Source organism: Papilio xuthus, unplaced genomic scaffold, assembly GCF_000836235.2.
Source record: "Papilio xuthus unplaced genomic scaffold, Pxut_1.1 DF825928.1, whole genome shotgun sequence".
Lineage (NCBI taxonomy): Eukaryota > Metazoa > Arthropoda > Insecta > Lepidoptera > Papilionidae > Papilio > Papilio xuthus.
Genome location: NW_013532721.1, coordinates 3,314,977 through 3,337,110, shown reverse-complemented (window position 1 = coordinate 3,337,110; position 22,134 = coordinate 3,314,977). Strand labels below are relative to the sequence as shown.

General features: G+C 34.1%; 2 protein-coding genes across 4 annotated transcripts; both read right to left on the bottom strand.

Annotated features, from left to right (window-relative positions):
• Nucleotides 1–331: 331 nt before the first annotated feature.
• On the bottom strand, nt 332–21,396 carry MFS9 (major facilitator superfamily transporter 9). Of its 2 annotated transcripts, none has more exons than XM_013322617.1 (11): nt 21,203–21,396; nt 5,554–5,731; nt 5,036–5,154; nt 4,540–4,654; nt 4,120–4,294; nt 3,233–3,333; nt 2,998–3,154; nt 2,411–2,583; nt 2,033–2,136; nt 1,734–1,854; nt 332–1,197 (listed from the first exon to the last, which is right to left on the bottom strand). In XM_013322617.1, the coding sequence occupies exons 1-11, from the start codon at nt 21,253–21,255 to the stop codon at nt 997–999; spliced, it is 1,497 nt and encodes a 498-aa protein (XP_013178071.1). In that variant the 5' UTR covers nt 21,256–21,396; the 3' UTR covers nt 332–996. The 2 variants fall into 2 exon arrangements, with proteins under 2 accessions (XP_013178071.1, XP_013178070.1); XM_013322616.1 differs by lacking the exon at nt 21,203–21,396 and adding an exon at nt 16,125–16,702.
• On the bottom strand, nt 18,394–20,195 carry LOC106125422 (myb/SANT-like DNA-binding domain-containing protein 4). Of its 2 annotated transcripts, none has more exons than XM_013322618.1 (6): nt 19,754–20,195; nt 19,577–19,664; nt 19,344–19,476; nt 19,090–19,260; nt 18,912–18,933; nt 18,394–18,820 (listed from the first exon to the last, which is right to left on the bottom strand). In XM_013322618.1, exons 2-6 carry the CDS (start codon nt 19,636–19,638, stop codon nt 18,399–18,401), a joined length of 810 nt encoding a protein of 269 aa, XP_013178072.1. In that variant the 5' UTR covers nt 19,639–19,664; nt 19,754–20,195; the 3' UTR covers nt 18,394–18,398. The 2 variants fall into 2 exon arrangements, with proteins under 2 accessions (XP_013178072.1, XP_013178073.1); XM_013322619.1 differs by having other exon boundaries at nt 19,577–19,640.
• Nucleotides 21,397–22,134: the final 738 nt, after the last annotated feature.

Sequence of the window (22,134 nt, the reverse complement as noted above, 5' to 3'; positions counted from 1 at the left end):
GCATTTTTAATAGCTATATAAATGTTTTTGTTAACATTTTATACTAAAATTAGCTGGTGGTAATATTAAAATGTAGATAGATTTTGTAAAAGACCAAAAATTATTCCAAATTGGTAAAATTTTATAGTCACTATAGATGGCGCTAATCTTAATCACCGTCTGCTTTAATAGATTGCTTCTGTTTATTAATTTTAACATTTCTTTTATCGTCACCATTTCACATACTATTGTGGAATTAAGGATTTCGTTACAGTTGTATTTGCAAATAAATAAAGGAAGAGAGATAAATAAAGACACCAAAAAATAAAATCACAATTATTTAATTTAACATTTCTTATTACACTTAGAAATATACAAATACTTCATGAACAAATCACATTGAACGCAACTCAACTTACAAATAAATATCACATCAACTAAATCCGATAACTATGATACATTTTTGAGATTACAGTATTGAATTCCAGCGTCACTTTTTATTCGCATTGTCAAGGCGACATATTAAGTATGGTCTAGTCACATACAGTGCCTATAGGAGCTTAAATTCCATAGGCGAGACCTATCTGAGTTGGATTCGGCTAAATTTTGCTAAGAAAACAAGCTTTGAGATTAAACCACTCTACAAATAATACAAATAAGAATGCAAGAGTAATTTTTAAAGCAGCTATGGAAACTAAATTCCAGTATCAATGTTTATTAATAGAATTAGACAATGAAACAACATTTAAATTATTACAATTTTACCGTTCCAGCGGCAATCCTACAATTTTCATGGTCAATTTTAAAAGTGTTTAATTCTGATTACACTATGTACATAAATTTGCTCAAAATAGGGACTTATTTGTCTATTTAAAAAATATTTTCGCGTACGAACGTAATGTAGAAAAGTGTCCCGTAAAACACCTTTCATGTTGATTTTTGTTGTTTGTGGTCTATGGTTCTATTTTTACATGTCTGTTGTCTATGATCTAGTCTTGATTTTTGTTGCCTGTTGTTTTACATTTCCGTGTGGTCCATGGCTTTGTTGTCTATGCCCCGTGCGGTGGTGACGGAGGCGCCATCTGTGCTGAAGCTTGCGCCTTCGCATTCAGCAACCCAAGGCTGACGTTCCGCGGAACAAAGCCAACCGTAAATAATAGCTCCCACTAGATAGATGGCGCTTGATATGAAGAATACGATCCGCCATTGTTCCGCTGTCTGGAATAATTACAATGATTATTAATTTATTAAAACTTTAAAAAACAGGTCACCATCAGGTTGTGTTACAAGAAAATTATTAAACTGATATATAAACACGGCTAAACACTCACGTATATACGTCCGGTGGCGGCACCGACTAGTTTCGAGCCCATCGGGGGCCCTTCATCAGGATGAGTGGTACTGGTATTACCGCGGCCCGTCGCTGAGCTGACTCCACCACTCATCCTGATGAAGGGCCCCCGATGGGCTCGAAACTAGTCGGTGCCGCCACCAGACGTATATACGTGAGTGTTTAGCCGTGTTTATATATCAGTTTAGTATAATGTCTCACGAAAGTTTGAATAATTTAAGAAAATTATTATTACATTCACTGTTAAAAAAGACTTTAAGTTACATACTAAAAAAAGCTACTGCTAAAATACAACGTGTAACGGCGGGCCGATAATACCCGGTGGCGGGTCATTATGACCGACAAGTATAAGCAGGCTTGTGTGACGTCACAATGTCCAAGTAATAAAGAATGTGTGAATTACCCTGTCAGTGACGATGGCGCCTGCCAGCGGCGGGCTGATGATGCCTGGCAGTGTGGCCACCGTGTTGGATAGACCCATCAACACACTCGCGTGGGGTGGTGCGATGTCCAAGTGATTTACACTGATACAATATAAATGTTTAATTAATATAGACAAGAAAAGAAGTGTAAAAAAATATATTTCAAATTATGTATTAGATAATAATATAAAGTTTTTATATCATCACAAAAACTTAAATAGAGTTGCATGGAATTGTTAGTAATATGTTTGTTTTTATGTTTCTACAATTATCAGTTTACCTAAATCCTGACCAAGCGAATCCTCCCAGACCAACAGCAATGGTGAGAAACACAACGCAAGCTACCACGTTACTTGAGTACGCCGCTGCAACCATGAAGATTGTCTGTAATTATTAAGTATTTTATTATTACTTGTTGATATCGTTCATAAAACAACATCCAAGAACTCTTCATCATAAACATTGAAAATTTTTTAATTTACTTTTGTAGTAAATGAATTTAAATAAATTTTTTCTCTATAGTAATATCTGTAATATAAAGTGTCTGTATTTACATACTCTAGACACTTTATATGAGATATTAATAATAAACATTAATATTGCTGAAGGTTAGTTTTGACCCCCTGGCCGATTAGTAACAATTATAAAAAGACCTGACCTGCGATAGAAAGGCACCGCAGTTGAAGATCTTGCGTATGTTGGTACGGGAGAAGGTGCCGCGGCGCAGCAGCCAGTCGGAGAGGTGGCCGGCCACCTGTAGCACCAGCGCCATCGCGAGGTACGGCAGCGCAGACACCCAGCCAGCTGACGACGTCTCGAACTTGAACACGTCTGGAACACACCAAAAAGTTTTTTAGTTACATCTATAATTGACAACGTTGTGAAAATATGTCATGGGTACTGAGCATATCTTTTTGTAGCCTTTTCAGGGATAGCATTTTACAGTCCAAAAAGACCCAACAAGTTTAAATTTATTTATCTTACCAAAAACTTAATAACTTAAGTCAGATTAATTTTTAATTAGCTAAAATAAAACTTAGTAGCCTATGTGTTCTCCATCTACATCCTCGCCAAATTTCAGAAATATCCTTTTAACTGTTCTGGAGTAACCTTCTAACAAGAATCCATCCATACATCCAAATTTTTGCATTTGTAATATTAGTAAGATCTTGATATCGTAAGCGACCGAATATATTGTAGATCCAAAAATATTGAAAGAGTGGGGTATATCAAAATTTTCTTTACCTTTCATAAATGTGGGTAGGAATGTAAGAAGCGTATAAAAGCCCCAGTTTTCACTGAAATGGGCGACCACAATAGCCCAGACTGGCGGAGAGGTGAGCATGGCGCACCAGGGGTGGCGCAACTGTGCCCCCTCCACAGTCTGAGTTCCGCGGGACTCCTGGAATTAAAGAACAATACAGGTTAAATATTAAGTTAGTAACTTAGGCTGTTTGCACACTGATATTTTATTATTTACCTGTATATATTTAAGTTCTGCCGCGGTTATATGCGGATCCTTTTCCGGCGATTCCTTAACGACCAACCACCATATTGTCGTCCATACTAGACCCAGGATACCTGAAAATTGCAGTTAAGAGGTCTAAACACTCATTATCTCTCTATACATATTAATAAAATAGGAGTGTATGTACATATGTAAGATCGGAAAATCATATTTTGTACTCCTAGCGTATTTGCATTGGTGAAAACGGGAAACCAATTTTTAATATATTTTATTTGTCTGTATGTCTGTTCGCCGGGTTATTTGTACCTCGTAATCCCAGGAACGGCTGAACTCATTTTAAGAACTTAATTCCTCCTTCCGTCTCACGTTCTCTGCTCATTATTCCTTTATAGTTTTAGACATTATTAATTGGAATCCTTTGGCGCGAATAGTGCGCTTTCGTTACAAATTCAACTGTAAGAATGATTAGTGAGGGGACATAAACGTTGATATTTTAGGAAGGCTAGTGTTGCGCCAGTACACCGGCACAGTGTCGGATTTTCATCCTAACTCTAGTTACATATTTTATGATAATTTAGTTCATAATTATTTAAGATATATAGATGTAACATAGTAGTAATACTACTTGGGTCTTCTTCGTTTGCTTTGTACAATAAAAAGAAATTTTATCACCGAATTACTCATTTACCAGATGTTATCATTAAGAGATAACTGAATCTTTGCAAACAATGATTGCTCCATGTTCATAAAACAGAGAGTAAACAAGACGCAGCTTTGTATTACACATATTTGGTTTATTTGACCGAGATTTATAGCTTTTAACTAGAAGTAATATACTTGTGTTTTTGTATGCAAAATCCTACTAAGTATATGTACATGTCACATCCTGTATATCTCACCAAAGACGTAGAATATCCCCGGCCAGCCGGTGTAGTGCGCGAGCAGAGAACAGAGCGGCATAGAGACGACGGTGCCGGCGTAGCTGCCACTGAACGCGAAGGTGGCCAGCCGCGCACGCTCAGAAGCCGGCGCCCACCGCGACCACACCGCGTGGATACACGGGTATGTCACACCCTGATAAATTTTATAAGTACTAATTACTGAGTAATTGATTTAGGAAAAAAAAGAAGGTTCCCTCGCCTGACTATAAGTTATAATGGAACGAAGATACATACAGTATGTTTCAAATAATTTGCAATATGTAACACAATTCAAGATTTTTTAAGAAAGACAATACATGGCATAATAATGCTTTTTATGAGCGGTTCCGCAGTGGAAGGCAGAAAGCAGTGGAGATTACAAAATAAAAAAATAATAACCTCAAAAAGTCCCTCTACGATTCTAACGGCGATTAAAAGCGCAGTGCTGGTGTGTGCGAGTGGCGGCGTAAACAGGGTCAGCAGAGACGTCGCGCCGATACCGATTGCGAACACCCTAGGAGTAAATAAAAAAATTGAGTGTTTTTACGATAATTACAACAAAGTTTTAAAGCTTAGGGAATATTGGAAAACTTTTATCATTGCCTAATCAAAAAATAAAATCTAATGTTATCTTATTTTACATTACTATTTTCCCAAATCAATATATTATACGATCTGGATTCATTTTTGCTTATCCTCGGCGTTTAGTTGAAATTAACCTATTATAAAAATCAAATGATCTATCGGTGTACTCTGCTTCATACAAAATACTCAATTAAAATAATTATTTTTTAAACGATCTCCAAGATCGAATAAGAATTATGGCAGTCAAGGGAAAATCTATCTATAGGGTGATGAACTACAATGTATTGGTCAGTTATGCAATGGAACGAACCTGTTACCTCCGATCTTAGCCGCGAGCCAGCCGCCTGGCAGTTGCGTCACCAGGTAACCGTAGAAGAATGAGCTCAGCACCAGACCTTTGGTTTGGGAACTCCAATCGAACTCCGGCACCTATACGTTTATATTACATTGTTGTGATATTTATTCATACCTTACGTAAAGTTATATTGTATAATTCAACAGTTGAAAACATCTTTCTTTTCCTTCCATTTTTTCTTTTTTAATTAAACGGTTTTCCCATAACATTATCTTGAAGTTATTAAATTCTTTTATAAAAAGACTATTGCACGGACTTTATAGTTTTTATAGTCTCTTGAAGCACTAAACCTTAAGATATGATTTAATATACAGTTTCCCCCATATTTACAAGTTTTTTGTACTCGCATAATATGTGTTGACAAATGTTATTACATTTTGTAATTCAAATAAACCAGTTGAGAGCCTTTTATTAATAGTAATAAAACGTCTTAAAACTAGAAAACTTTTGGACAATCTGAAGGATAAACTCACGTAAATAATAGTCCCGTTCTCTAGTTCCGTTTCTACGGGTTCTGTCATGGCGACCACTGCGACGGAGAGGTTGACCCGCAGCGCATAGCAGTTGAAAAAGCCGAAGAACGCGAGGAGAGCGACCAGCAGTCGACGTTTCTGCCAGAAGCGCCATGATGACTGCTCTTTTGTTTTTTCTCTGAGAAATAAATGAAGATTGTTTTAAATTGTAAGAAATTTAAAGTCATCAAAAATGTAGCTTTTATAAAATAGATATCTACTAACTACGTAAATATTCTGCGCATACTATTAAGACGGAAAATAATAACCTAAAAATATTGTGACGCCACCTAGTGACAAATTAATAAACTTTTTATACCATAGAATTTGCATCTTGGCCCTTACAATTTCCAAACACAGGCACACATTCAAGTTATGTACTTATATAGATAATTATAAAAAGCTTTATTATGTTTATAGCAAATCAAGTTTGTTTTCGGCCTGGTTTCTCCGTCACGCTTGATGCTACCATAATCACGTAACAATCGTCCGCTATTTGAATGAGTAACCTCGCTGTACCGTTTATACAATGTTACGAAATTCAAGTCTATTTACACTTTCAATGTTATTATGAACAAAAGGACAATACTCTGGTTTTTATTTTTATGAACACTGGCACGAAAATTCAACTGAAAGAAAAAAAATGTAATCAATCAATACGGTTCCAATTTAATTTGGGACAGTATGTTTTAGTGTAGCCATTATATTTAATTTTACACTGAAAGTTACCTGTGCTTATTAAGAGTCCCTTAGCGTAGATTTAATAAGAAATACACATTAAGTTATAGCTAAGTATCTTTAAATGATTTTGTGTGGAAGCGAATTATCTTTTTATGAAATTATTGTAATAAAAATGTAAAGAAATAATATCCAATGATGAGTTTGTAATAATTATATGTAGGTATAACATTTCGTATTTTCTATGTTTTGCTCTATTTATTGCCTTTCTAGTACGCGCTAACGCACAGGCTTTTCACTCTTACCACACAACAGGATCAAGTTCCATACAGAAGACACGCTTTTATTAATTACTAGTTGCCGCCAGCGACTCCGTCTGCGCGGACTTAAGTAAAAAATTAATGGGTAGTCCGTGTTCTTCCAGATTATGTTCTATATGTATGCCAAATTTTATCGAGTTCTGGCGATACCTTTAAACAAACATCCATCCTTCAATTCATTTAAACATTTACATTAGTGAGATACACTACTATCTACAATAATATTACGACTAAAATAATTTAAAAAATTCATGAATCTTTTAAAATGAACTTACAGTAACCAATCTTTGACGTCATAGATATGACTGTAAGATATCCAAAACAATTAACAATAACCGGTTAGGTAATTCTATTATCATTTTATTGGAAAGTAAATCAATATTACTTGTAACCACATATTAGGCATGCCTTAACAAGATGGACAAAGAACATAGGCAGAGACGTTCTAGAGATTCAAACTAACTTAAAGGAGAACTGACGTACAAACTCCAGAAAAAATCAGTTTTGCACAAAGATAAATCCCTTGAGAAGCTATAACAGAACTATGAGAAGGAAGTACTTTCAGTTTGTAGCATGTGTAAGTTGTCAGTGCATAAGTCGTTCAAAACTTAAGTTGTAACTAAGTTGGCGAGTAAAGACAGCTTGTAGGTAGCTGTGTAATGGTCCCCATGCAAACCGGAATCAGCTGTTACGTAACTTAGCATCTCTCTAGTGCGTCGTTAACATAATATATCATGATCATTATGTGATAATGGTTTAACTTCTGGCACTCGGCCCACTAATGGAAGATATTCTAAGAATACGAGAAATTAATGTGAGTCATAACTTAGAATCATTTTAGTGATGTAAGTTTTAGAATTACTTTGGATTGGAATAAAGTAACGATGAACTTTAAATCATTTTTTTTATTGAATAAACCAGTGCATGGCCAAAAACCAACTTGATAGTAAGTGACTATGTGGTGCGTCGGTAGCTCAGAGGTCAAGGACGTGTCTTGCAATCTGCAGGTCCTGGGTTCGAATCCCGCCATGTACCAATATGTTTTTCGATTTCTGATTTACATATGTACATTTATCCGACGTTCTTACGGTGAAGGAAAACATCGTGATGCATCCTGCACATATCTGAGAAGAAATTCCAAGATATGTGTGAAGTCAACTAACCCGCACTGGGCCAGTGTGGTTGACTATGGCCTAATCACCCTTAACTAAGGGTATCCTCCGAGCCCCTCGGTGGGGAAGTATAGCGAGCTGATGATGACGATGTGATCGGAGGATGGTATTCACTAGTTTGGTAAATATGTTATAGCTGGACGGAAACACTGAAACCGGCAATTTATTCCAATCCATTGCTGTAAATTACTATTACATCTTGTCTTTAGTCTATGAAAGGTAAGCAACGGATCTGCAATACTTAAACTTCTTGTAAAAGTCCATGCGCAATCGTCACTTCGCTTTATAGCATTATCAACTGCTTGCTCTTTGGCCATATTCTTGTATAGAAAAGTGTAAGCACTACGCCCAAAACTAACATAAAACAGTGTAATTTTTTTAAAAATCAAATAAAGCAATACTGAAACAATGAATTGAGAAGTGTCAATCATTCGTAAACAGCCGTTGGAAAAGATATCACTTCACCGTCGTCTCCTTCCGAGGAAGTCGTTAAGCAAATCCCCGATGGTGTAATCAATTTAACATCTATGTCACCGACTGATTTTTAACTTGGTAGTATGAAATCCGACTACCTAGGGGTAAAGTTGTCCGGACATGTGAGCGAACGATTCGTAAAAAAATCTATTAATACGTCTATTTTTAGTTTGTTAAAATGCTTTTGACGTTTACTTTATGACATGTTCAACCTAACTCATACTCTTAATTGTTAATTAAAATTTTAAATTAATAACACAAAAAATCCGAGACTGATTTTTGATATTCAGTTTATAATATAAAAAGTTCGATAATAGGATGACTGAATTCATAATCTGTCGGTGACATCTATAAGATACTTGTCAATGTCGGGCAAGCTAATTAGGTTGTGACCCAATTACACTTTTAAATCTTTCTTCCGCTTCATCCCTTAAATCATTCAATCGGAAAATTCCATAATACAAGGGTGAGTAAGGGCACGTTAATTACTGTTGAAAAAGTGCTTATTTTTTGTGAAACCATCGTAGTCGATTAACAAAGTCATCCATCTTTATCCAAAGCGTCGACAAGAAACACACCTGGATTCTTTATCCTCCCATTTTGTAATTAGTACAATGATGTATTAATGAACCAATTGTCTCTGGTAGTTAATTTTGTGTTACGAGTATTTATTTTAATGCCGTGTTATACTCAGGTACCCATAATGATACGTGAGAGTCAACAGCAGGACGTCTAAGTCTAGACTAAGGTGGTATAAGACCACAAAAGGTGGAGGTATAGCAAAGGTACTTTGATTATATTCGCCTATCGCTAGTTTTGGTGGAACTACTAGAATCAGCTTCATTGAATCCTGTTTTTGACGAGAAAGTATAATTTAAATAGTGTTTTTTGAAGGAAGATAAAAAATTGTGTCAATGTAGATGTGTCAAGTTGGGAAAGTCCATTTGAGGAAAACATCAACCAATTTTAGTGAGAAAAGAAATGATGATTGAATGCTATTTTTAGGTACAATTTGTACATCGTTTAGTTTGTAGCAACATAAGAAAATAGAAAGATGGATCGAATCATTGAAATGAAATATTCATAACGTAGCAATGTTATAGTTTAGGTAAGCTAAAGTAAATATCTGGATAGACAGTTTGATTGATGGTCATATAGTCCGGTGCTGTTTTGTGTTCCTACGCCGCCACCAAAGTAATAAAGACCCTTTCAAATTCAAGGCCCGACAAGTAACATTCTTAAACGTAGACTAATATTAGTGGAAACTTAATCAAAGTTTAGTCGATAAAAAGAAAATATATTTATTGTAAATATGCAATGTTTTTTCTTCTAAATTATAAATTACTATTACTTTCCAAATGAAACAAGGACAATATATAAACGGGGGATTTGCTTTAGCTTTTGAATTGATACGATCATGAGATTTATTAAAGTCGGATAAATATCATTTAGGCTTTTGCTAGGAGATGATTAAGGATAGTATAAAATGGAAATATGGAACACAGTAATAAGCTGATATCCCCTAGATTAGACTAATTTTATAACTTGAATGTCCGGTCAATAGGCTTTTTGTGTTGAACCAAAAACTCTGTTCAGTTACTTTGCGATGGTATTCGGTCAAGGCCTGCTCTTACAAAGCTCGAGTCCATTTACATTATAAACAGTTTGAACAACGGCGTGATAAATGACTTACGGTGAATAACCGACTTTGTCCTACGACAAGATGAAGGCGTGTTACCAATCATTAGGTTTTGATCTTTTGTTTTCAAATACACATTATGCGTGGGTCAAGTCAACAAGAATTATGTAAAACAACGAATAACTTTACCGTTTAAATAAATAACTTTACAAAGAACGAGAAGTTTCCAAGACATTTGCTCAATGTAATTTTTGACATTAATTAAATCTGAAATTAGTAATCAAGGGACTCCGTGGTGGAAAAATTGCTTCGGAAAAGCGATTGATTGCTTGATGTAAGCCTAATAACCTGTCAATTGCAAATAATAAACGATCATTTTCAACCTATGTCCTAGCTTTCTAGCAACAAATATCACTAGTATTAGAGAATTAAACGTCTTCAGGAACGTAATTCCAACCCACATTTACTAGTATTAGAAAATTCCTTAAGAGTTCATTTCAGTTCAGGCTCGCTGTCAAGATTGCTTGACCTAATTCTTTCTTTATTGTAGATTAAGAAACGTCACTTCCATAAGCTGGATAAAAGGGACCGGAATTGTCCCATTTTGAAAGTCAATACTTTTGCACTAGTTTTTTTCCGAATTTTTTTTATTTAGTTTCAATAATTCGGAATAACATATTAACAATAAATACTAGATAAAGGAAACTAAATGGTAAAGTGACATAATGACTAGGAATTCAACACAAAGAAAACTTAAGAAGAAAATTTTATTTTGGGATGGTTGCTTACCCTTTCATCTTTGAGTCGATTGAAAGAAAAATAAAAAAGGATTTGTTATTTGCATGAAAGGGTTTAGTCATCTTGACCTCGAAATTGTGTTGACACAGAACACCTTCAAGGAAGTTAATGCAACCTGAGATTTCATATCCTTCGATTAGTATCTGGTTTCCTTTGGTATGAAAAAAATCTAAAGCATGAAATCATGTACCTGTAGTTGAGACAAGAAATAGAATAATTTCTTAGTACAGTCTACAATGTAAACGGATGTTATGAACAGGTTTACAATCTATGCCGTAACAGCTTTGTCGCTGAGAACTGTACCGGTTTTAGAATTGGACAAAAATGGAGCTACGATTGTCCTTCCTCTTATTTCCGCATGTTTGTTAATAATTAATTTCCTTTCAAGTCACTTATCATTAATTTCCTAACAGTATATTTTAAATTGATAAGTTGAAGTTATTATAATGCAACGTTATTAGTTTGGTATACCGGTCAACGGTCGATCGGCGATAGAAGTGGATTTGGGGACGGAACACAATTGAATAATTTTATTACTAAATCAAGGTGTTTAGTGTTTTCACTTCTGATGCACACACGATGAACGTGTTCAATGAAACGTGGTTTTGATATAATCATTTTAAACATGCATGAATACAAGAGAGGCGGAATCTTCAATTGTATAAAATAACCCACTATTACATAAGCTTGGACGTGTAGGAATTTTAAAATATTATGAATCGATGAAATTTTATGCAGAATAGTTTTCTTTTTGAAATGCTGAAATTAATTTTAATCATAAATATAACATTACCTAACTGTTTTTAGGTTTAATCATGATTTTATTCCTCAACAAGATTATAGAAGGACCACGAGAATTCTTGAAATCTTATCAACCTTATGAATGGTGCAAATAAACAAACTTTCTGAATGTAATTTAACTATAGTACGTGCGTCTGTAAAGCGGGCCGATGCGAAGTCCGACGCAGCGACACTTCCAAAAGTTCCTAATCAAATTACTTGAGAAACGCGGGTAAAAGGAAAAAAAAACGAGGTTCTGTATATTACTTTCACTTTGACTATGACGTGACAGTTCGTATAATTGAAGATTTTATTTCTTTACCCAAAAAATGTTTAACATTGCAACATTGTTACTCAGTATTGAAAGTGTTAACTTGATGATAGTGGACTATTCGATATAACATTCGCTATATCACTTGTGAGTATGCGATGCCAACTATTTATTGTTTTAAAACATGCTTTATTTTTTAATGCGTTATAATTTATACGGATATGATTAAATCTTCAATCCGTAAAAAATGAAATACTTATAAATTTTCAATCCAATTCCATTTTGGGTTAAATTTCTACGACTAAAGACATTAGTTGTAAAGTATTTAATTTCTAATATCGAAAAAAACTTAATTTGTTATTGCCTGTTTTCATAAATAAATCAACTATTACCTGATGTTAAATAGTGGTGGAAAGACAGTGTTTTTTAACAGCAGCACCCTTCTATTATCCTTTCCTTATGTCGCCCACGTTATATTTCGATATATCTGACTTAGCAACTGGCTCCAATATATTGCTGTACCCGCTTTGAAGATTAATAATGGTATTTTTTTATAGGTTTTTGTGTGAGCCATCAAAGATCATCTGTCAGTATATCGTATTGTCCTCTCTTTAACTTATAAAAACTGGTTCGTTAACCTTAGCCGGATGTAGGCATGCGGCAACACAGAGATTACAATCATCGCTATAGATTGGCATTAAGTTATTATGGATACATCAAATTCATTTGGTTTAAATCTAAATAATTCTCAATGCACATATCCGTAATAATTTCTCAAAGAATATATCCTCATTCCTTTTTTGAAAGCTTTACTTCTTTATCTTTGCGTAGGAACTTAAGATTGAACTTGATTTTTTAAATCAAAATATTAGCAGATTTTTATAAATTAATTAATATTTCTTGTACCATTCCAACTAAGCTTTATGCTTGTGCTACACGGTGTACAATAGTCGAATAGCGGGATTCGAACCCCCGACCTTATGATCGGAAATCCTTATACTAAACCATTGAGTATTGGCGCTTTTGATTGATTGATTGGACATTGTCACGGGGCGTAAAAGTGTCATTCTTTACATATATACAACTGAATAGATTATATATGACGTGGAAAGAACAGCGGAAAACAAATTATATCGGCCTAGCGAATCCCCGGTCACGTATCCGACGTATATGAATAAACTCCACTATTGTGTGTGCCAATAGATACCCTCCTCAAACATATCCTAAGCTAATAAGACGGAAATCTTCGATATTAAATGGATATTAATATAAACTGCCTTATTTGATTGCGTTGTATGCAATATAGGACGTATTCTAATCTAATCTGGTTTTATAAATTGCATTTTCCAATTGTTTGTTCTGGATATGCTAGAATCTGATAAATCTCTCAAAAGCATAAGACGAAGAAGACATTAGCTTGTTGTATAAATTATGTTCTATTATTCTTGATGTCATCAATCTTGTTCGTTGTGCATTTTATTTAAAAAGTAATTTTCCTGTCGTAAAGGTCAAGACATCATGTGATCTCTTAAAAATGCATACAACTATTATATTCACAAATAAATCGCTGTAAGTCAATTGTATTGTTTATAAACGTTAAGTATTAACAGATAACTGATTTGCAATGGAAGGTAAATAAACTATGGAATCTAAAAGAAATCACTTTTTTGAACGAAATTATTTTAATTGTCTGAATTATTAGATAATAGCTGTCGCCCGTGACTACGTCCGCGCGTTATTAAAAAAAGAACTTAAGTAGTGCCAAATTTCAGCGAGATTCATACAGCCGTTCAGGAGATACCTTAAACATCCATCCATCCAAACATTCGAATTTATAATATTAGTAAGATTGTATTTCGTCGGTATGCAATATGTGCTGTACTATTATAATATCCTGGTACATTAAACAATTTTGAGGAGTGAGATGTCGTTCAATTCGTATTGAAACTAGACAGTACCGAAACCAGATAAAGTGTACGTTAGTGTAGCCGTTTTTTTATTTATAATAATGTCTCAAAAATGTTTAAAAATTCCTGTTTTAAACAAATTAATTAAACTTGTCTTTTGTAAACCTCAAATTGATGGGATGCTAAATAAAAATGAACAACAGACGAGGGTCAAAGACAATGATATCCGGAGATAGTAAGACCATTAGGAAGTTGATGGCAAAGTAATTGCCTGTGGGAATAGACTCCTTAATAATAGATCTTTCGAGCGATATTGATAAATTGCTTCGTGATAGCGAAGACCCTGCAAATCACATAATAAAAGCAAAGCCCTAGAAGCTTTGTTTATAAATGAGAGAATTATAAGAAATACTGGCCAGTGAGAAATAACTAGCGTTTCTTTACAACTTTTTTTTACAGTTGTCTTTGATGGCTCTATTGTCCTTGAGTTCATGAACCTGATAATCTGATAAATATTTTTTTAAAGTTGCTTAAAACATATAAAATGTTGATTGCTGTTTAATGAATTAATTAGATGAGGGAGCCCACGTACCGTGAAGCGTTACGTGGGAAGACTCAGTGGGAAATATGCATCACTGAATATACAAGGTGAAAGTGGGAGTAACTTTATCTTAGAACTAGCTGTCGCCCGCGACTCCGTCCGCGCGGCATTAAAAATAGATGTTGGCCGATTCTTAGACCTACTCAATATGCTTACAAAATTTCATGAGAATCGGTCAAGCCGTTTCGGAGGAGTATGGGAAGGAAAATTGTGACACGAGAATTTTATATAAGATAAACTTTAGCTAATAACTTAACGAAGTCACGATACTTTAGTAGCTGAGCTTAGTAAGAACTGCATGAAAAGATTTAAAGATTGACATTGAAATAATTTAATTGAAAAAAATCATCTCGTAATGTTTAAAACTAATCACCTATTACTGGTTTAATGTGATGGTGGCTTCAAAAATGCTCTACTTCATAAAGATTTTGACGGGACTGGACAGGAAGGTAGTAGATGTAAACGGGCATATTGTAGGCTACTTTTTTTTTTAATTTTTCCTGATCAAATCGAGGATGACCGCTAGTTATTATATGACATCTGTTGGGATTGAAAGATAATCATATTTATTTCTTTTTAAAATAGACGATTTGTATGTTATCAGTCCTTATAATATAATAATTATGTTTGGTCAATTAAACTAGTTGGTCAAATATTTGCGCAATGCGATGTTTCAGTTATATATACCTTCGACCTTTAAATGCTACCTGTTTTCAAAGCGTGTTGATTATTACGGCATAATGCTTTATTGCTTAATGTATTTTAAATATATTTTTTATTTTTGTTATGGCTCTGTTTTTTGTGTCATAATTTTATTTTTGTGTTAGTCAGTTCAGTTTAAATAATCGATTAATGCAAACAACATACTTTTTCATTAAAGATTTGCATTACTCAATTTTGTCAGACTTTATTTTCAGCACAAAATAGGATAAGCAACGTAAATATCTATCTTACCAGATTAATTTGTTAAAAGAGACGCGTCAGGCCTGGCGGTATACGTCGAGTTGTACTTCCCAAGTCGTGCTGGTCCATTCCAGCAATCTCCGGATTTAAATATATTGGTATAAAGTAAGAATTTAACGGGTTAACGTATTTAAGGTTTGTTCATTAAAACAGAAACGTTCAACTTTCTATCAATTGCAATACTAAATTGATAATATCGGAAACACGTTTGCGATATAATCGAGACGCGAAAATCAATAAATTTCAAAATAACCTCAAAAATTAAGTACGTATTCGAATAAAGGACTCGATAGCAACATTCAAGCTCTATGTTTAGGTAACACATGCACTCTAGCCATCAAAGTGAACTTTATTAAGCAATAAACTCGCGTAACAACAAGCGAGTAATAAAAGAAATTTAACTGTCTGTGAACCTGCGTTTGGTATATATGCTATTAGACATACACCCTTGAGAGAATAGAATTGACAATAAGTCGTTCTTAATAATGAATAGTGTCTTTGTTAAGTCCGTAACATTTCGTTAATGAGCGAACTTAAACTTCAAGTAACATGTTTAGAAATTTATATATTATCATAGGATAAGTTTGTATAATCGTGTTTTGGTTTAGTACAGGCGAAGTGAGCCAAAGGTTGTTTTGGAAAGAACATTTGTGCACAAGTGTCAAAAGTGTTTTGACTGCCACCAGGATAGGTAATGTAAGCAAAAATTGTGGATGGATTATAAAAGTAAATGCTATTTACAATGTTTTTAAAATCGAGATTTACATATAACTCTTAAATTATACAACGTTAAACGAAGCGCGATAAATTTTGGATAAAAACAAGTTGTGTATTTGCATATTAATATTTCCGCTTCTGAATTCTGTGAAAACGATATGAATAGATATAAAAACATGAACGTGGCTGATTGTCTAGATCCCGAAACTAACCTTTCCGTTGAATTGTAAAACATAGCAGCTTGACGTTTCAAATCATCACTCATAGTGTTGTCCTCAGTCATTTTATTACAATCACAAATCTACACGGGACACTGTTATCACCAATGGATAATGCACTTTATATTTGACGTAATAAAGTTATTTTTGTTACCGAAAGTCGTTTTGCGAGGCCGGCGAATCGGTGTATGACGCCCGCGCCTCTCACTCGCGGAGACCGACTGATCACCCACTCACGCGACCAACACCCCCACTTGCCTGCATGTTGACATTGCCGCAGACGACACGTGAAAATGTTAACGTTTCGAGGGAAGTACAACAATGGGCATGCGGCCCGGTTGTTACTGTTAAACGACCTCGCTGTTTACTGTTGCTAATGTGTAATGTTCGTAATAACATGACGTTCCAAACGCGATGTTTTGTTAACCGTCATTCATTTGGTGTACGACTTACCGAACATATACATAAGACTTCGTCGCAACACTTTGATAAAACAAGTTTTTATCAGTGTTCAAATTGATCAATCAATTATCGTGATGGAAGTATTAACATTTTTGACCGTGGTTTTCTGACAACAAAATCTCTGTGTAAAATGTATCGTCATCCTTGTTTTTCGTCTTTAACAAAACAGAGATAACAATATGTTTTAAACGGGACATTTGGACTTGGAAACACACGGTAATGTAGACACCTATATTGCCTCTTTACTGGTTGTCCACTATTAAAACTTGTAACTTATCTATAAGAATTTTTTTAAAGTTTAAATCATGAATAGAAATTCCTTACACCATGCCCATTCTTTTGCATGATAAATGTTACCTAATTGGGAACGTCAATAAATAATTAATAATAAAACCTTAAAGCTGAATATTCTCGTCGTTTCGCAATTACGTAAGTATTTGCTTTCCGAATATATTATCAAAACTTAAAGCAATTTCTAATCTTATATGTAAATCATACAATTACACGATTATTTCGTTACACAGTTATACTAAGAAATTATTCTTGTTGTACACAAATAACAAACCTTGACTGAGGTTTTGCGATAAGCATTCATTGCTTATAGCGTGAAGATTTAGTGCCTGTTTCCGCTTAGCCGTTAACCGCGCGATTCTGGAGGCTTTCATTTTAAATAGTTCTTACAGGGAAGGTTAGACAAAGTGCATTCGCTCCGAAGCAATTCCATAACGAAGTCCTTATGGAACTGACAATAGCTTTCGATAAGTCACGTGTTCTTTAGTTAGCGAATCGAAAGTAGCGAGACAATGAACATATTCTATTCCATTAAACGAATCGACAATTTAGCGAACATACGTCCTACAATGTCGAACAATGCGTAGACAAGTTGCTTGTTTCGACATGCAATATCACTAGTTAGCGATTGTTATGATAGAAAGGTTAGCGAATGCTATAGTGTGTCTATTTAATATAGATTAGTTTGACAAAAGACGCTTAATAAGTACCGAATTAATTCTGTATGACGTTTAATGTACGTAATTGACAGTTGTCATAGTATCGAACTGTCGCGCTCAACGATTAACTGTGAACTATCGAGAAGCGATCTTGTTATAAAAGTAAAAGAAGAAATGGGTACTATAATTTAGGTGTTTTATAACTTTTTAAATTTATTACAGTTATTTGGCTATGTATCGCACAATTAATTAAAAAGAAATTAAATACATTTGTTTTTTCATTATTAACAACTTACATTTTGCCGGGGGTAAAGGATGCATTGAACACACATATCGCCATCGTGAAGCCAGCACACGATGAGCACTCTCATTTTAATAGGAAAGGTCAGTCATAAAATGTTCAAATGGTAAGCAGTTTAAGAGAGAAATCTGTTTACCTTTTTATAACTTTGGCTTATTAGACCGTTATTTTTAACATGAAACCAAGGTTTGGAACTCGTATCTGGGGATCGTAATTTGTGTTATTCGATTAGAGTTACGCAGAATTTTAAGAAGTCACCACTTGGTGATTTGTGGCATCACTTTTAACCCACGGGTCTACAACAGTCTTACAAACTACAACCAACCAAAGTGAACTTATACAAGGAAGGCCTATGATGAACCTGGTCATCGGTTCATTGTTATTGTAAATAAAAATACATGTACATTTTAATATATTCTATTTACATTTATATGTACATTATCTATCCTTTAAAAATTAAAATCGTTAAAACATAATAATAAGCAATGTGGGTTTAAAATTACTTAATTTACATTGTTGAAGTTAACGAGATGATAAACCGTCGCCGTCGCGTCGTTATTGAGGTAGATACTGCTGACAAATAGCGTCAGCAATATCTACTACTCGCTCTAACAAAAAATTTCTTTGCCTCTCTATATCTAAACGTTGTTCATCTATATCTAATCTTCTGGTTTCATTCCTCACCCGCTTCTCCTCTAATCTCAAGCGACGCCTTTCAATCGCCGCGAATTCGGTTGGCGCTCGGTTAATGGCTCGTCTTCGACGGGCATCCACTTTCGACAAATTGCCGGAGTGGCGGCGCGGAGGCGACGCGTCGTCACTATGAGACGGTGGGGATGTCAAAGAAGGCATCGGTGATATTGTCACTGTGGTCTGGTGTTGAGGCAGTGGCGGCGTGGACGCTGCAGCAGGGTGCGGCGGAGAGCACTGGGGCGACGGTAGAGTTGGACACGGTTGCTGACTAGTGGAGACCATATCTAAAGTGATTAAATCAATAAAAAAGCAGCCATTTCAACATTCTTTTTATAATTAACAAACTATTACAAAACTAATAAATTTCATACATACCTGTTTCGATAGTCGGTGTGATCTGTATAAAGAGAATAAAAAAGGAATTTTACTCAAAATAATTATACCAACATTTACAAAATTACACTCGTAGTATTATAATAATTGTTACAAAAGCAAATATTTTATTAATCAAAAATCAGAAATTTACTATTATTATTAATCAATTCAAACTAACATTGAAGCATTGCTCCTCAACATCCGAGAGATCTTGCACCGTCAATTCTCCTACCATCGCCATCAGCCTCTCCTCCATGGGCGTTAGGACTACCCTGTTTGTTCCGCCATTTTTTTGGCGACAAATCATCAACGTTTTCTTTTTAGTCTTTGATTTCCAGTCGGCCCATACCTTAAAATGGATTTAAGTTAAAATTCTTAGGTAACGTAAAAGGTGGACAAGCGATTGTATAAGACTTGTTTAGGTTTAAGTACCTTTTTCCATTTATCGGGAGACTTATTCACGCCTCCTCTAATGTTATTTAACGTGTGGGCGAGCTCCTCCCAGAGGAGTGTAGACCTATGGCGACCTTGTAGCCCACACTCAGGCTTACTAAGGTCGCCGTGTCTGAAAAAAATTGCTTTAGAAACGGTTCATACTTTTACAAAAAGCGACAAAAACATTAAGTTATTTATTAAATAAATTCTATAATACATTTATTTTTTACCTTTCCATGAATTCAAGCATCACCGCGAACTGCACTCCACTTGTCCGTTGTCTAGGTTCCATTGCTAAAATTTCGTTCACTAAAGTTACTACGCAAAGTATTGTGAAAAGTTTTACTAATAGTTTATTTGAAATCTACTTTTTTATCAATTATTTCAATCCTACACTTTTAACTTACCGAATATTTTTGTTTTTCGTAATAAATCTTCGTATGTCAAGAATTTATTAACTGACAGTGGCAACACAATTCGACATTTTTTTCTTTTAAAGATGAAAGACTGTAGACAAAACGTAATATTGTCGAACGTAATAATGTATAAAACGATTGCTAAACTCTAAACTTTGTCCAATCCCACGTGTTACATTGTTAACTAATCGAAATCAGCTTTCGATATAGCGTTAGGGAACGGCGTTACGGAATCGCTTCGGAGCGAATGCACTTAGCTTCACCCCCCCCCCCCCCCCGAGCGTGTGTTTACGTATCGATTTTTATGTTTACTAGCGCCATCTATTACAGTAAAAACATGAACATTTGGACATATAACTAATACTGTGTTCACATCCACAATCTATGTCCATACATGTAATATTATTTTTACTTTATCCCCTTCTTCTTAATATTAGGAATATATATAGTAATTTTTCAATGAAAATCAGCAGTTCATTTTCATAATATTGTCCTTCACAATGAAATTATGGTGTGTAAAAAAGTTTATAATAAATCCTGGCCTCTATTTTCTTTTTATATGATCCTAATAAACTTAATTAAATTTAATTTGGAACTATTGATTTGAAACTTTTGCATTAACCGGAGGAATATTCTCTTACAATATCTACATTCTTCGAAAGTTAACTCTTTAGAAGACACAGAATAACATTTATACATCTTGTTTTGGCTATGCCCTTATCCTTTATCGGGAAATTAAAAATATAGTACGAAATTACCCATTGAATGTGTTACATTTAAAAGATGGTACAATATCAAGGCAGGAAGTAAGATGAAGTTTAACATTTACATTTATTATAGTAACAACAAAAGTCATATTAATAATAATTCTGTGTCCATTGTGTCTTCACCACAACAGCCTCACTGTTTAATATTCATACAATTCAGTGTTTGCACAATCAAATGACTAATGTTTTCACTGCCAAAAAAGTATGTACAAACATCTTTTTAGTATTTTTTAAAGAGAAAGAGAGTGAGTACAATTTTTTGTATAAGTAATTTGACATTCAAATATTTTATGTATGAGGGTAACAAGCAGTTAGGATATACTAGCTTTTACGAGGAGAAAGAAGGTATAAATTGACAGGTGAACTTATTGATCGGTAGATTATTTGTTTTTAATGACTTGGTGTATAAGAAATAAATTGGCCGCTGGCATAAGATAGGTGTTTATCTATTAGTATACTTAATACAGTTGAAAATTGGAAGAAATGTATAAAAATCATACATTTAAAATCACTTTGGTTTACAGACTGTTTATGTATTTATTTGGGTCGTACTAGTCAATAGCGAGAAGTGTGACTTGAGTAAAAAATTTTGCACGCACGACGATAAACATAAATTAATTACTGTTGTCATTGTTTTCTATTTTATAATGAGAAAAAGTTTTTAAATACTTACCCTTCAGTATTTAATGGAATGTAACTGTAACTGTAATGTTTATTTTTCTTCATATCGATCGTTTTAATACATTTTTGTAAAGTTGGTTGACAATAGGATACTAATGTAATATAGATAGATGAACTTTTATGAAATAAATATTATTTATAGTTATTTTACTGTTAAATAAATAATTTCCCTTATCATTTACGACTTTTTTGTTGTTTGTTTTTGTCACTGTCAAAAATTGGCGTCCTTGACAGTTCGTTGACAGTTCCGAGTATGTTTATAAATCTAAAGTTCAATGTAATATTTCAAAATTATTTTCTTAGGTTATTAAAATGGTTTACTTTTACTAAAACGGGTAAGAAATCAGACCGAAGCGAGATATTTAAAAATAGCTAACATTAAATTATATTTCAAAATTTTAAAGATCAAGGTCAAGTACAAATATACGGGAATTTTTAAAGAATAGATTCACTTTCATAAAGCCTGTTCTGTTAACCAAATGGTAAAAAGAAGTTAAGTCTTAATTATATAAGATTTATGAATATAAGAGAGACTCATATATTGATGACCGAATCTATTTATTACTAATCATCTCAAAGTATAGTTTTTGACATACAAAATCTTAATTGTAAAGGGTGTGAAGAAACCTCAAGTAATTTGTTAACAGGGTCTCGAAGGAATTCGGCGTTTTCTTTCAGTGCGAGGAGGTAAAATTGATTGGCGTTATAGAAACATGGATAAGGGCAATCGATTGCTGCGAAATCGCATATTTCATGTCAAATAAGATAGAAAAGACATTATAAGTTAATAAATAAAACTTAAAAGCTTAGTTGATTAAAGATAATAAAATATCTATCCCCAACGAAATCTCAGTTATCCTCTGCTACTAAGTTAACGAGTAAATACACAAATAAGTAATTGAGTTAAAATATAAGTATAAGTTT

Excerpts from the sequence above, each read along its gene's own strand:
- MFS9 (XM_013322616.1), bottom strand. The coding sequence starts at position 16,195 with ATGACTGAGGACAACACTATGAGTGATGATTTGAAACGTCAAGCTGCT. Across the intron at positions 5,155-5,553 it reads AGAACGGGACTATTATTTAC|GTGCCGGAGTTCGATTGGAG; the intron begins GTGAGTTTATCC and ends ATAAACGTATAG. Across the intron at positions 3,334-4,119 it reads GGGGATATTCTACGTCTTTG|GTATCCTGGGTCTAGTATGG; the intron begins GTGAGATATACA and ends TGCAATTTTCAG.
- LOC106125422 (XM_013322618.1), bottom strand. The coding sequence starts at position 19,638 with ATGGAACCTAGACAACGGACAAGTGGAGTGCAGTTCGCGGTGATGCTT. Across the intron at positions 19,477-19,576 it reads ATGCTTGAATTCATGGAAAG|ACACGGCGACCTTAGTAAGC; the intron begins GTAAAAAATAAA and ends AATTTTTTTCAG. Across the intron at positions 19,261-19,343 it reads CTCCCGATAAATGGAAAAAG|GTATGGGCCGACTGGAAATC; the intron begins GTACTTAAACCT and ends ATCCATTTTAAG.